The following is a 16,312-nucleotide window of genomic DNA, read 5'->3' as shown; positions in this document are numbered from 1 at the left end:
GACTCAGAGCGGGTGACTAAGCCTTAAGCGCCCATGGCTCCGACACCTTAAGACTTAGCAATAAAATTAAGGAATTTAATTCCAATTTCAAGGGGTATAATCAACTAGCATCAAACCTTTAATTGGGAAGCCATCTCTTGATAGGATAAGTCCAGATTGGGGGGGATATGTTATGGATATGACATTTCTTCTTTAATCTGTACTTATTTTATTAATTACACTAGTAATCTCACAGTAAATAAATGAGATAAAGATGCGAACTAAGGTTTTCAAGGTCCCTCTATCCAATAGTGACCTTTACAAAACCTACAAACCTCAGGAATACCCTTAATATGCGATGCCTTTTGCATATATGCTGTTTTCTCACTCATTTAAATATATATAAATTCAGCTGAGTAGATAAACAGTAACAAGTAATATTTCTCTTGTTTGTAGTATTTATAATTCAAGATTCTATCTTGTGGCTACACACAGAAATATTCAGGGTCCCCCCTGTCGCATAGACAAGTGCTCCGGCGCTTAATCAGCCCTTAAGCGCCGACGCACTAAATGCGCCTTTTCTCCATCACCCGGGCATCCCACACTGCCGAATCGCTTGCGCTTAGGTGCGCATGTTTGTGCGCTCCAGAACGCTGGGTCAAACTCCCAAAACGGACAACATTTGGCTGAGTTATGCCCCATTTACTGTAAGTACCCAATGCAGAGGTATCCTACCTTTGGGACTGTTTACTCCAAGGATGAAACACTTAGCCTTGGGACATCTAAGGACCCACACAGGTAAATAATGCCTTGGGACAAACATTGCCTTGGGGCAAACATTGCCTTGGGGCAAATATTAGGATCTATTGTTTGTTTACTATGTACCAAAGTATTGGCTCTCTCAAGTGTTTCAGTTGCCACATGTACCTCCTGTACCCCCTCTTGGTATCAATCATGTATACTTGTTTGTGCGCCTTCTCAGGGTATAAAAGGACCCTGTAAAGACGCTTCTAATGCATCCATTTATCCACTCTTATATATTGACATATACACACAAGCCTTTAACAGCTTATCTGCGCATTTACTTTAGTGATTGACTCACTGTAAATAGCATAGGAGGTTATTTGGCGCACTAAGACCATAGGCCAGTCCCAACAGACACAGGGTAACCTATTAGTGTACTTACTGCAACCCTGTGCCCCTTGACTGTCACAGTTGTTGAGTTCAACATTGAGTATAGTGCGACGATACTGTAAGGATTGTTGTGATTGAGTGATAGTGTTTCAATCCACCATACCCCCTATATTGTAGATAGCTTTATCTACAATATCTCATAAATCCTAGATATATTTTAGGTAAACCCCATAAGTCTTAAGTCTTACTTAAGCATATATAAGTCCTATACTTATTAGGCAAATCCTATAAATCCTGTACATTAGTCAGGTAACCCTCTTACTAAAGGTACTATCCTAGAGACCTTAAGTATACATACCCTTGGTCACTTAGGCTTAAGTAACATTAGTCTAAGGTACTATACATAACCAACCACCTGCACTTCATAGTTGCTAGACTATTTGTTAGGAGTTGTTATTCCTGATAACCTAGCCTATATTGTGCATATATTCTGTGCATATATTCTGATTCTTAATACTAGTTCTTAGTTATTCCCATATACATTTTGTATATAGTAATTCTTTCTTACTCCTGTACTTACACGACTCTTAACAGTCTCCTAACCATCCTAGGATCCTAGGATACTAGGATGAGCCCTAGGATGGACCTAGGATAGACTGGTGAGTGGCCAACTCTCCCAGTTCCCAGTTTTAAGCCCACCTAGGATTTGTCTCCTAACCATCCTAGGATCCTAGGATACTAGGATGAGCCCTAGGATGGACCTAGGATAGACTGGTGAGTGGCCAACTCTCCCAGTTCCCAGTTTTAAGCCCACCTAGGATTTGTCTCCTAACCATCCTAGGATCCTAGGATACTAGGATGAGCCCTAGGATGGACCTAGGATAGACTGGTGAGTGGCCAACTCTCCCAGTTCCCAGTTCATTCCCTTTGGTTAGGATTTGCTGCATGACTAAGGTCACACCTACCACCAGCCAGCTTGTATGTGTATAGCATACTTGGTACACCCACCCCACTGTGTTCACACTCTGCTATTCCCATGGCGTACCTAGTACGCCTGCCCACAGACCAGAGCTATGGAATTATGTAAGGCTGTCACACAGCCTTCCTTTTGAGAAGCAGCGTACCCAGTACGCCAGCCCCGGCACCATGGTGGCACCATTTTGTCACGCAGGCCTGCTCCTTGTGGTCATAGCGCACCCAGTACGCTGCTTGGCAAAATAGCTCTGTCTTTCTTGTCACAAGGGCCCACTCTTCTGCATGCAACATACCCAGTACGCTACGTGCCAACACAGCTCTTTACTTCTTCCCTACCAGCTTGTTCTCTGAGTGCAGCGTACTGTGTACGCTTTTGCACCCACCTGTTACTTATATGTTATCATGTCTGCTCCTCTGTAATTTATATTTTAAGCGTTTGTTATTCCCGCAACTTATGACCTTCAATTCCACTTGCCAATTTATTATTCACATCTTTTGAAGTATCTAGATAATCGTAACCGGGGATTTGATACTTAAACGATTGAACGCCCCACCACAACTTGTATCAGTCGATAGCCAAGGAGGAGTAGATAATGGTAGAGCTTTCAAGTATATCAAACGGAGTTGTTCTGACAGAGCAATAAATACAACAAGAAAATACCAATTGGAGCTCTTGACTATACTGGCGTACCAAGTACGCTGCCCCGGAGCCTGGATGAAAATAGAATATGTGTGTCTTTATATGACTATCTTAATTGGGATGAAAGCAATATATTCCTACTATAGTATAATGCAACTCACTGGCAGTTACCTTTGGCGGCGTACCAGGTACGCCAGCCCAAGGTGCTTGCCTTATATGTCACGTGACGATGACAACCATGACCGACAATCCTGAGCCCAAGGGCAAAGGCATTAGCTCTCGCTTTTCGAACATTTTGCGTCGTTCTACTTGCTCTACTTCTGATTCAACTGGCATACACAAACACAACATCGCTTCTGAATACCTGACTGTTAGAAAAGTTATCAAAAAACCCCAAAACAACAACTCAAACGACTCTATATCTATTTACGCCTCAGACGACTCCGATAAAAAACCCAGAAAAATAGCCAATGTCCCTAATCGTAAGCCTTTATACAAAAACTTATTCTCTGCCATCCCTAGTGGAGGCACGCAAGAGGCAGTCGCCAGCGCGCTAGCCAAAACTCTACGGGGCCCCGAAAATCTCGGGAGCGCTCCGGGACTTGCTTTTGTCGGCGAGCATTCCGGAGCGTTTGGTATGACGCTCGGAAGGGCTCGCGGAGTGCTCCCAAGAGCTCGCCGAGCAATCCGGATTTGTCGGATCCTAACGAGGGGGTTGCTAAAACCGGAGCACTCCAGAGCGTTCCGGGCTTTTAGGGGCCCCGTAGAGAACTGACCGCATTTCGGACTATACCCTTAGCCCACCCCCCACAGTTCCTCTTGTTGCAAGCCCGCCGAGAAGCCCTGTCGTCGCAAACGCCGGCATCACACTGGTTATCAGTTCCTCACAAGAATCTGAACAGGTTAGAGATGCCGGCGCGGCGCTGGCGCAACTCGCGGAATATACGTTGGACAATGATAAATTCCCGAGCCTGCCTAGGAGCACACAAGATGAAACGGAGGCCATTTCTAGGCCTGGATCCCCTACCCCCACCCGAAACCGCACGAGACCCACCGGGAGACAAGTCACTGCCATGGCAGACTGGGCTTTCAGCAGCCAAGAGCTGCACTGGTTCAAACGCCTCAAGGCTGGAGGCTACCCCCACAACGAAGCCCTCGAGCGATGCATCAAGTACTATACTATTACTAACAAAGCCATCGCCAACATCATCGAAAACAGACAACTATACGACGATACCGAGGAAGAGACGAGCAGTACTAACGCATTCATCCAAAAAATCGAAAAACTCGGCAATCAAATCACCACAATCGCCGAAAACGCGTTATACAACTGCACGCAAGCAGCACCCAGCCGCCCAGAATCACCGATGAAGCAAGACGAAGAGGAAGACACATACATGAACGAACCCGAGCACGGCCCGTACCAACCCAACCACTGAACCACCGAAATTACCTGGGGGCCAACGCAAAACCAAGCAAGAGGATAAGCAACCCGAACCCACCACCAGCACCGGCACTCGCGCCCACCACCGACCCTACTCAAAACATGCTCCAGGCGATCTTATCCAAGATGGGGCAGCTGTACAATATCAAGTCTCGCCTAGACAAGCTCGAAGGCAAATCGCCGCAGGTACACACTGCACAAACGAGTACGCCTAGACCCAGACCCACACCAAGCTCCAATCCCGCCGCAACCGCAAACCCCTCACAAACGCGCCCCAGCTTTGCCAATGTCGCGGCCAAGGCGCCAGCCAAAGCCCCGGAGGTCAAAGCCTCTAACATTGCCGCTGCTATCAAGAGGGGCATCGCCAAACCGGCGCCCGCACAGAGCAACAACAAATTTTAGGTTGTTCGCTTCAAGACACAATCTGTTACCCAACCAAACCCCCAAAGCATATTCGTGGACATGCGCGAATGCCTTGATGCCGCAAATCGCAACCTTGGCAAGGGCCACCATTCAGTGATGTTGGATTGTAACTTTGCTGTGGCTGCCGGGCTTGCTGCCTCGCAAGAGGGGCCGTTCGGTTAGCTTGGCGCTAGTTGTGTCTGAGCATGTTATTGTTGTTACCGCTGGTTCGTGCAGCATCCCATATATCCCCACACCCGGCACCCCCTTCCCCTATCAAATCGATCCCCTTGCCGCGCGCACGTTTAGTCTCGCATTTCAGTGCGTAGTCAATATTGGAGTACGCGGCTCAGAACATATCCGACGCCGCGTTGTCCAGGCTGGTGCCCTCGGAGTCGTTAGTTGCATCCTCGCCGTCTGGCTCAAGGGCAAAGGATTCGCAATCGGTAAGCATTTCGGTCTCACTGCCCGCGACGATGCGATTCGTCATGCATCCCCTGAACTCTTACGAACTCTTACTAATTTACATTGCAGGCCCATCGGCCACTGGTTCCGGTGCTCCTCGAGAGTCCCGTGAAGTCCGCGTGCGCAGGCGAGAAGAAGCCCTCGAACGCCAGCGCGCCCTCGATCTTCCCCGCGCCCTCAAGCACGCAACCTCATCTGACAACCTGCGGGCGCGTGTGATTGCACAACCACAACCTCGCATCGCCACCACCACTGCTCCCCCTCCGGCCCTCCCCCCTGTACGAACCAATACAAACCCCAAGCCCAGTTCGGAAGAAGCCGACGAGGAAATGAGCGGTGCAAGCAATATGGGCCCCTCACCAACTCTTCCACCTCCCGCTATCGGACGAAGCATGTCCAATGATTCGGATGGAAGTTATGTGGGAGTCCCATCGCTCCCCGCACCAAGCGGTCCCTCGGGTGCGTTTGCAGTCTCTAGCGGCTCCCATGCGCGCTCATTCGATATCCGCACTGCATCTCCAAACCCCATTGCCTCCACCTCTCCCGTTATGGGCCGTGCCATCTCACCCAACACGGCCCAATCATCCGACGCCTCGGCCAATGCCACCCCTGTTGGCTCGGGCACGCCTACTGGTAGTGTAGTCGTACCTGGGCGCGATCGCAGCGGGACCGTCGTCGGGAGGCCCATCTGGGATAATGAAGGCGGGCCGAGGCAGGTCGCTCAACCGGTCGCAAGGCCAACTTGGTCCGATGCGGACGAAACACCCGCGCGAGAGGTTACAACCACGGGCAGACGGGGGACGATAACGCGCAGGCCTCGTCGAGAACGAGATACGGATGGGGATGACACCGAAGCTGATGGGGACGACCAAACGGCTCAGCAAGGCGAGCGCCGTGCGATTGGCATTGTCGGCGCTGCAGATGGAGACGGTGCAATGGCGATGGATATGATGGGCGAGGGTCTCGGCGTTGGTGTCGTCACACTCGAACAAAATGACGACTTGGCGATGGGTGCTCCGCCCGGGGCTCCAGGTGCCATCGGAACTCCAAGGGCTCGGGTCGCTCCTGGTACGGAGCCTACGCCCCGAGCGGGCATTGCCACTCTTGGTGCTCAGATAGAGCAAACCGCGCAAGAAACTCGTCGGTCCGTCCCTGTCAACCCTGGACCGTATGGCGACGAGGAGGTCTTGTTCAGCCTCCAGCTACTCGCTTACCTTAGCAAATATCCACACGTCTGACAAGCCTTTTACGAAACTCCCGCGACCCTCCGTGCGCTTGTCGACGCGAGTAACGAGCCCAAACCTTCGGCCCAACCGCTCTCCAGTACTGCCCAGTCGCCCAATGTTTTCTCCCTGGTCGAGCGATTCACTTTCCGCCCCTCCCCCTCCGAAACCACTCTCCCCCGGCTCCCCCACGAAATCCAATACTGGGCCGGCGTAATCATGCGCAACGCATGCCGAAAAGACGATCAGCGGGGCGGAATTCGACAGTGCGTCAACATGTTATGTGGGCGATCGGAAGAGTTCCTTCGAGAGTTTGCCAAGTGCCAACGGTGTCGCAAGGCCAAGTACTGCGGCAAAGAGTGCCAGAGCAAGGCCTGGGCGGAAGGACATCGATTCTGGTGTAGGTGAGTGACCGTTTTACCGAAACTTATTTATTTCTCATTCACTGGGGACTAACTTGTCTATTTACAGCACCTGTGAAGAAGAGGACTCACAGACCGTGGTTGCTCGCACGGGTTCTTCCGCCAACACCGTTCCCCCCGCCGCCGTCGCAACTGAAGTCGAGGTCCCAACCCGACGCGGCCTTACCAACACTGTCACACGTGCATTGGTCAATATCGCAGGCGGGATGACAGGAAGAACGAACACCACGGTGCAGCAACCGCAAACACAGCCAGTGCCTACAAACTCGCCGACGGTCGGGCCAGGTGCGGGGTTTAGGTTCGGTGCAGCGGCGGCAGAACACACACAAGGGGGTGGGCCGACGCGGGCGCAAGGGTTAGCTGGTGGGGTTCAGGCACGACCAGGGAATTTCCAGGCGGAGCTACCGAGGTACGCTAGGATGGCCGCAGCTGCCAGAGGTGTTTGGCCGGTGAGTCTAGTCCCTTGTGTTTTTTGAGTATCGCTTACCCCAAGTTGGTAGCTGGCCCTGCCTGCGCGAGCAGCGAATCCACCCTCAGCAAGTTGGGCTGGTCCACCGCAAGGAGGAGTCGCGTTCTTCAATGAACTTGCTCAGGCGGCCGATGCAGGCCCGTCTCGACGAACTCGAGGACCAGAGACAGCTCAGCGAAGTAGTGGGACAATGCCCAGTCAAGGGGTTGGCTCGAACCAGGGCGTGGAGCCAGACGACCCGTGGAACGTTGTCCCCGTACAGCGAGTCTTGCCCGCTCCAAGCGCCCCTCATACGACACCTCAGCACGCAAATCGACCATTGGACAGAGATGGAGACGATGACATGGTTCTCGGGTGAATAATAGCTGAGGTGGGAAATATCTGTCGTGTCTTTTGTTGAATACCGTATTTTGTTATCTTACTATAGACAGATTCTCTTAGATGCTCCGTGTCTCAACTGTAACATGTTCCTTGTCTCAATTGTTATCCCACCTCTCTTGTCTATAGATTTCGTCTCATTTAGTTTTGTATATAACCAGTAGTATATTTCACTGTATCTACACCAATCCAATACACATACATTTACTACTTAACCTGCGCTACTGAGTGACAAGACGTTCTCGTGTAATCCTCTTCAACAGGTTATGAGCCCCGGTGAGATCTAGTAAATCCGCGCATATACTTACATTCCTACTATCTGCCCATCATGTCTACTCCATCTACTGGATATCAGCAATCAACTCCACCAAATTCACCTCCACGCACTCACAACGTACACTCGCACATAGCACCCGACGCTCTAGAACCTGAGTGGACCAATCCCGAACCTACTGGTGCCATCGAAGGACCTTGAACTCAAAGATCTACCCCTGAATCGATTGAATACCTAGAGTGGCGATCAGGACATCTAGAAGACAATTATCCATTATTAAACCGTGTTAACAAAGTACTTGAAGAATATTATCACCCCTACCAGATACCTAGAACCAAAGGACTCGAACTTGCACAACATAACAAGGAAGAACAAAGACACCTCCTAATTGAATTTTCAGCACGCAATAACTTAGACTCATTAGATAAATTACCTCAAGCATATCCTACTCCACCAGTATCAACAGCCGTACCCTATTGCGTATACATACCTGAAATGGCTACTACAACAACTGTCTCAGATAACGCATATAAGTTCCCAAATCTGAAAGGAAGAGAAAACTATACCGTATGGCAAATCCAAATGCAAGATATCTTTGTTGAAATCAAGTCCTGGGAAATTGTAGACAGTACAACCGTCCGACCAAGCACAGGAACAACCACTCCGGGTGGTTCCTCATTAGGAGCTGCCGCCGTTACAGCTGCACAACAAAACTGGGATTAGAAGAGCCGCCAAGCGTTAGGCATTATTCGTAGGCGCATAGATTCAGCACCAATGACTCACATTGCACTAGCCACAACAGCGTACAAAGCATGGTCAGCCTTACAGCACATGTACCAAACCCTTGGTACTGCCGCTATGACCTTACTAAGAAATAGGTTTACGTCATTACGCATGAACAAAGGCAACAATCTCAAAGAACATATCAATACACTGGGAGGAGAGTCCCATCTTGGATACCATCAGATGCGCCCCAGATGTATCCAATTGCACATCTTGATACATCTGGACATCACGTGCCATCTTGCATACATCTTGAACATTTGCAGATGGGCCTTAAATGTAGTATAATGGACCATGTATTTGGAACAAAATGTTATATGCCCCTAAGCTTGCCAGCTACCACCACCAGACCTTAAGACACTTGTTATGTGGCCAATGCATGAATACTTTGGACCTGAGAAATGGTATAAATTTATTGCTCCCAGTCTACCTCTTATTGACCCTCTTCATTAGCCTGCCAATTATGCTAAACTTTGCAAATGTTGTTGCAAAAGGGAGTGCACACAGACTCCCAAGGGGCCTAAGATGCTAAAATATTCAGCATGGCGCCAGCACCAATTATGCAAACAAAGTTATTGGTCTCAGCAAGAATGGATAGTAAGGCAGGCCGTACTATCACCAGTAGCTCCAGAATCAAGAGCAGATGGCTCAAGACTGGGTGAGTGTTTACCACAAGGCAAAGGGGCCCTGAATGTACTACTAATCAACATGTTGTAATAATTAACTATTATTACTACAGGTTCCCAATCTTATCATTCACGGACTGAAGATTCATTTGACAAAGTAGCTTCTCCTGCTCAGTCCCAATGCCTGATGCCTGCTGGGCTTGAAACACCATTTGAACCAGACCTAGGTTAATAACAGCAAGCAGGTCTGCCCAGGTCCAGTTCAACTTGCAAAAAAATACTGTCTTAAACTGTTGTATATATACCAAGTATGCATACAGCACAAGCACAGTTATTCTTTGATATAACAGCATGCAAAGGGCAATGCATACCCAGTACACACACAAATTCAGCTGCATTAACAATATATGACTAATTTACAGAGCCAGTTAAGTTTGTAAGATACTACAGCCATAGCAATCACTGTGCATACCATGTATGCACAAGAAACCAACTGTATCAAGGTCATGTGACCAGGGTACTCATGCAGTCCACTATGGGTATGCAGTATGCACAGAGGATAAGACATATACAGGTCACATGACTAGGTTACCAGTAACATTTAAGCTCCAATTTTACCAAACAGCCACAGTGCATACGCAGTACGCACACAAAACATACTGCATTAAGATCACATGACTAGTTCACACAGTTGAGCAAGCTCTACCATACAATGGTTACAGTGATCACTATGCGTACTTGGTACGCACACAAAATCAGCTATATCAAGGTCATGTGACCAGTTTGTGCATGCGGTCACCTACCTGCTGCTATGCGTACTGCGTACGCATGGAAGACCAGACACATACAGGCCACAGACTAATCCGCGGCGGATCATCCGCCTTTATGCATGGGCTTTGATTGTCATTAAACAGTTGCAGTGCATACACGGTACGCACACAAAACAAGCTGCGTGAGAATCACACAACTAGTTCACACGGTTGAGTAAGCTCTACCTCACGGCAATTAAAGTCATCACCATGCGTACTTGGTACGCACACAAAATCAGCCATATCAAGGTCATGTGACCAGTTTGTGCATGCAGTCACCTACCTACTGCTATGTGTACGCAGTACGCACAGAAGATAAGACTCACACAGGTCACATGACTGGATTAACACCATCATATTAGTTTTCATTTTATCAAACAGCCGGAATGCGTACGCAGTACGCACACAAAACAAGCTGCGTGAGAATCACATGACTAGTTCACACGGTTGAGTAAGCTCTACCACACGGCAATTAAAGTCATCACCATGCGTACTTGGTACGCACACAAAATCAGCCATATCAAGGTCATGTGACCAGTTTATGCATGCAATCACCTACCTGCTGCTATGCGTACGCAGTACGCACAGAAGATAAGACTCACACAGGTCACATGACTGGATTAACACCATCATATTAGTTTTCATTTTATCAAACAGCCGGAATGCGTACGCAGTACGCACACAAAACAAGCTGCGTGAGAACCACATGACTAGTTCACACGGTTGAGTAAGCTCTACCTCACGGCAATTAAAGTCATCACCATGCGTACTTGGTACGCACACAAAATCAGCCGTATCAAGGTCATGTGATCAGTTTATGCATGTGGTCACCTACCTGCTGCTACTAGCGCTGTCCCCCCTTTGATTGTTTTTATGCAAAATGTCTCTTGACGTTTTGCAACTAAGCTTACAACTCTGAGAACCCGGTATGTGATAGCCAGGTGTCTCAAAAACCTTACATGTAGCTCTATAATTTTTTTTAATCACAACATTGCGTGTACCACCGTATACCCCCAAGGTACGGACTATCCAACCCCAACAATCCAACACCTGGGTCCAGATTACTGGCAAAATCCAACCCCTGTACTAATCCAAGCCCCCTTGTAACAAAATGGTATCACTCTTTACTCATTGTTCTCATTTAGTGTTACTGGATGTATCATTTCCCTTACTAAGTCCTGTATAGTACCGCGGCACCTTTTAAGGCCCGCATACCCAAAATTTTCATGTACTGTTTTTTCTCTTACATCAATTGAGTGTTTGTGATCTTGTCAACAAGTCTTGTCATTAAGATTGCAATAAGTTTATCTACATTTGATTTACGGAGTTTTACATTTTTTGACATACCTGAAAACACTGCTTGGTGAATTCTAAAATTTTTACCAGTCTACAAGTACCCGGGTTGGCCGCCGTTGTACTCACAACAGACTGAACAAAACAAAAACACTTTGCAAAAGGAAACCCTACAACAGTTAGCATGCTCAACCAAGTCATGAGGAGCCGACGCACGTACAACCCCGGACAAGCGCCGGCGGCTCTGAAGCATTGAATCCGAAAGACAAAGGCTATTGAGGAGTCCAAGGTAGAAGCTGAAAAGGGTGAGCAAAATGTTAACAGGGAAAGAAGGCTGATCACCTTTGGGTTGGTCCCAGCAGACAACCTAAACAAAGAAGCTCTTGTATTACAAGGAGCTGGTAGGCGCAAGGGAGTAGCCTGGGTGAAAGCGGGCGGGGTGAAAGTATCCCCTGCGGTGTATCAAGCACTCACCAATTAGACACCACCTATCAAACCCAAAGCAAGTACAAATACCTGGGAAGCCAATACCCATCCAACAATGGAAGCCCGCAAAGGAGTGGATGCCTGCAAAGAAGCAGATGCCCCTGAAAGCAAAAGGGAAGACTCACCCAAGGACACTCAAGAAGCAACTCACACAGCGCTTGGAGGCTCAGCTTCTCCTGATGCAGCACAAAGTGAGCCGTGTGCCCTCAAATCTCCCAAAACGCCCACTGGAAGGGATACGGGCTTGGGTTTAGAGTTCAACCAAAGTGGGGCCACAATCTTTGTGACGGCTTGTACTAGTTGAGTACTAGAGGACAGGAGTGAGGACAAGGAATTGGCCGGGTTGGAACCCCAATATATAGTATTGAACAAATCACCTAGTAACAACAGGGCAATGGAACAGTCCCACGTAAGACAGGAAACCGGTGAAACTCAACAAGTAAGCTGGTTTGACAAAATGAGAAAGGCAGACGTTGCACTGGAAACGGGAAGGGACTTACCTGAGCTCGATATTGAGTGGTACCGGGACCACTGGTCAAGGTCAGACTACCTTTTGGTATCAGAGACAGAACAAACTAGCAAGTATAGAAACGCCTCCAAAGGGGAAAACGTAAGAGTCAGCGCAATAATCTGTGAGGTGAATGACAACTACGTACTGGACAATGAGGAATACAAAGCAACCGTACTCAAGCTACAAGCCCTGGAACGTGCACAAATGTTTGCGGAATCACAAGTCCCAAGCCAGACATCAGGAGCAGGACCGTCCGGATCCCAACAATCCCCAAGAGTGACCGTAGAGGAAATAGTTGACAAAGACGCACCTAGATATGTTGTAATATTGTCAGACAAGGAGGAAAGTGATGTACTAGATGTCTTGGTTAATCAGAGAAACTAGGCTGCTAGGTAGGCTGGGTCCCAGCCTGGGTCCCAAACTGAGCCAGGCTACCCATGGTAAAACCTCTTAGGCTTGAGTGTATGCATGGAGATCACACCTCTGAACACTAGTCAGTATTTGAATGAAAACATGCAAGCTAACACCTGTAGTGCATGCTTTGTATGCACAGCAAGCACAACACTTGACATCTGAAAAAGAGAGTATGCACAGTGTGATACTTATCATGCGTACAAAGTACGCACAGAGAGTGCAACACTTGTGATTTGTCAGTATTTATACTGGCACGCACATAGCACCACACACCATGCGTACTTTGTACGCACAGAGAGTGTGGGACTTGTGATTTGTCAGTATTCATACCGGCACGCACATAGCACCACACACCATGCATACAAAGTACGCACAGAGAGTGCAACGGTGGTGATTTGTCAGCATCTGCACCACCACGCACATAGTGCCACATGCTATGCGTACTTTGTACGCACAGAGAGTGCAACACTTGTGATTTGTCAGTATTTTATACTGGCACGCACATAGCACCGCACACCATGCGTACAAAGTACGCACTGAGAGTGCAACACTGATGATTTGTCAGCATCTGCACCACCACGCACATAGCACCACACACCATGCGTACTTTGTACGCACAGAGAGTGCAACGCTTGTGGTTTATCAATATTTGTACTGGTGCGCATGTAGCACCACACACCATGCGTACAAAGTACGCACAGAGAGTGCAACAGTGGTGATTTGTCAGCATCTGCACCATCACGCACGTAGTGCCACACGCTATGCGTACTTTGTACGCACAGAGAGTGCAACACTTGTGATTTGTCAGTATTTTATACTGGCACGCACATAGCACCGCACACCATGCGTACAAAGTACGCACAGAGAGTGCAACAGTGGTGATTTGTCAGCACCTGCACCACCACGCACATAGTGCCACACGCTATGCGTACTTTGTACGCACAGAGAGTGTGGGACTTGTGATTTGTCAGTATTTATACCAGCACGCACATAGCACCGCACACCATGCGTACAAAGTACGCACAGAGAGTGCAACAGTGGTGATTTGTCAGCATCTGCACCATCACGCACGTAGTGCCACACGCTATGCGTACTTTGTACGCACAGAGAGTGCAACACTTGTGATTTGTCAGTATTTTATACTGGCACGCACATAGCACCGCACACCATGCGTACAAAGTACGCACCAAGAGTGCAACACTGATGATTTGTCAGCATCTGCACCACCACGCACATAGCACCACACACCATGCGTACTTTGTACGCACAGAGAGTGCAACGCTTGTGGTTTATCAATATTTGTACTGGTGCGCACGTAGCACCACACAACACGTGTACCAGTTATGCGCGGAGAGTGCAACATCTGTTGTTTCTTAGCACTTATACCGGTGCGCACATAGCACCACACGCCATGCGTACTAAGTACGCATCAAGAGCGTAAACAACCTGATTATTCAGTTTTAAGGTGACTTAGGATGCATCCTAACACATCCTAGGTGACTTACATAAGCCACAAGTGCATAAGATTCCTCCTTTCCTCATCACACAGGTGACTGAACTTACATGGGACTTGACTTAGATGGTTATAGTGTGAAAAAGCACCTGAACTTTGGAGAAGAACCAGGATACTGCTTTTTCCTGTGATCCAAATTGCATAGAAATTTAACAGTGCAGTCTACTACACCCTGTACACCTACTATCAAATTTTGGTGCAATTCTGTTGAGGTGAAAAATAATTGATTTTTGAGAGATTCATGATAGCAGCATTGAGGACTGATCAGCAAACTACTGGTCAGTTGAAAAAACCCCATCCTTCTCCTTAATGATGTGAGTGCTGCCTGTTCATGTCATACAGATCCCAATGGCTTCAAGTCCTGTACTCACAGCTTCAGTATTGCCTGAGATACAGCAATGGGTCTGCTCACTGTGGACCCTGAGGACTGGTTGGCAACCAGTCACCTTGACTTTCTTACTTTCTCTTCATACTGTGTGTGCTGCCTGTCTGTCATAAACAGAGGAAAATAGAACTAGCCAGAATTGAACCAGCTTGACCACTAAGCCATAGAGCCCTATTATTCCTCTGCTGACAACCCATGATTACACCTGCTACCCCCCAAATTTGGGCTTGGGCCAGCATGTAACCACTTGTACTGGTCATGTGACTGTGTCCAGGACACTGTCCATGTCATATAGACCCCAATGGCTTCAAGTCCTGTACTCACAGCTTCAGTATTGCCTGAGATATAGCAATGGGTCTGCTCACTGTGGACCCTGAGGACCAGTCACCCACCTGTCAACTACTACTTCACTTCTGTTTTTATTCTTTGAATCTTGTATACTGCTTGCTCATGCTATTCATATTACACTGATGTCAAGTCCTGTAATGATGACTGCATTACAGCCTTTGATACAGGAATGTATTTTATCTATTATTGTTCCATGCACCAGTAATACATGACATACAGAATCAATAGTGGTGTGTTACAACTTGGAGCACACCTGCATTGTGTGAGTTACAGACCAGAAATCTACAAGTGAGAAAAATTAGAAATGCAACCCTGTAGGCATAAATGTGTAACTAACCAAACCAAGCTAAACCAACCAACCAACCAGCTAACAAAATTGTCCAACTGTATGCATTTAATATCATGTTCTAATATCATGTCTAGGAGTCAGTATCCTTTGCTGGCAATGCTCATTTGTTGTTGTTGTATGCACACCTGGTACTTGGAACAATACCAATTTGGCAGTGTCATACACTAATCACTGTGTAGTTAGTTGAATTTCTAATAAACTCCTTGATTAACTGCTACACTTTAGTTAGACAAACAGTGATGTGACTGAGAGTCATTTCAATATTAATATCTATATAAGGGAGCACTCAGTCTGCCTCCATGCCCCCCTTGCCTGTGCCCAATGATCAAGTGCTACATTCCAATTAAGTGGGAACCCCAACCCCAACCCCACCCAACACCACCTGTTGGCTCTCAGAAATAGGTCTCCCCCTATGGGAGACTTTGGAGACAATTCAGAGCACAAGCTGAGCAGCAGTCTTTGTGCTCCTGATTGACCCCTGGACTCAATCCTAATGGTCCTAATGGTTGACATGACCATTGCTTCCACAATCTTGGACCTGACCAACACTGTGCCAATATAGGTGTCAATACAGCTGTTTGAATATCACTTGACAGTAGTTTACTTTGTATGCATACACTAATTGAGTAGATCAAACCACAGGCCACCATGTGGGTCTGAGCACAGCAATGGGAAGCTAACAGTTTGATTCCAACTGGAATGCACAAACTCCCGCCACTCATCCACAATAAACATACATGTATATGTGACATTCAGCTGTTCCTGCAATACACCCATGTTCAAATTAACATGTAGAGTGGGCAAAGAAATGCCTGTACTGCAAACATAACATATGATAATTCTCTTGCTCCAGGCCACACATCCCCATGAACAGTATGGGCTGTCTTTTGATGGTCTGCCATCCCTTTTAATTTGAATTCCCCCTTTTTCCCTCCATATGAGGCAAAAAACGTCACCAAAATCATAATTTGTGTTCTGAGAAAACATAAA

At 47.6% G+C, this 16,312-nt stretch overlaps 4 protein-coding genes across 4 annotated transcripts; all 4 read left to right on the top strand.

Annotated features, from left to right (window-relative positions):
• Positions 1-2,966: 2,966 nt before the first annotated feature.
• RhiXN_11285 (uncharacterized protein) lies at positions 2,967-4,574 on the top strand (the record flags this gene model as incomplete). The annotated part of the gene is made up of 3 exons (XM_043331100.1): positions 2,967-3,363; positions 3,542-4,148; positions 4,205-4,574. 3 exons carry the CDS (start codon positions 2,967-2,969, stop codon positions 4,572-4,574), a joined length of 1,374 nt encoding a protein of 457 aa, XP_043184610.1.
• A 60-nt stretch (positions 4,575-4,634) lies between these two features.
• Positions 4,635-7,511, top strand: RhiXN_11284 (MYND Zn-finger protein; the record flags this gene model as incomplete). Its single annotated transcript, XM_043331099.1, has 6 exons — positions 4,635-4,747; positions 4,812-5,020; positions 5,109-6,179; positions 6,282-6,666; positions 6,734-7,133; positions 7,185-7,511. 6 exons carry the CDS (start codon positions 4,635-4,637, stop codon positions 7,509-7,511), a joined length of 2,505 nt encoding a protein of 834 aa, XP_043184609.1.
• Positions 7,512-7,859: 348 nt separating this feature from the next.
• Positions 7,860-8,528, top strand: RhiXN_11283 (type VI Secretion system protein ImpL; the record flags this gene model as incomplete). The annotated part of the gene is made up of 2 exons (XM_043331098.1): positions 7,860-7,986; positions 8,044-8,528. The coding sequence occupies 2 exons, from the start codon at positions 7,860-7,862 to the stop codon at positions 8,526-8,528; spliced, it is 612 nt and encodes a 203-aa protein (XP_043184608.1).
• Positions 8,529-11,857: 3,329 nt separating this feature from the next.
• On the top strand, positions 11,858-12,697 carry RhiXN_11282 (Transposon Ty3-G Gag-Pol polyprotein; the record flags this gene model as incomplete). The annotated part of the gene is made up of 2 exons (XM_043331097.1): positions 11,858-12,068; positions 12,114-12,697. The coding sequence occupies 2 exons, from the start codon at positions 11,858-11,860 to the stop codon at positions 12,695-12,697; spliced, it is 795 nt and encodes a 264-aa protein (XP_043184607.1).
• Positions 12,698-16,312: the final 3,615 nt, after the last annotated feature.

Source organism: Rhizoctonia solani, chromosome 12, assembly GCF_016906535.1.
Source record: "Rhizoctonia solani chromosome 12, complete sequence".
Lineage (NCBI taxonomy): Eukaryota > Fungi > Basidiomycota > Agaricomycetes > Cantharellales > Ceratobasidiaceae > Rhizoctonia > Rhizoctonia solani.
This window is presented reverse-complemented; position numbering and strand designations above follow the sequence as displayed.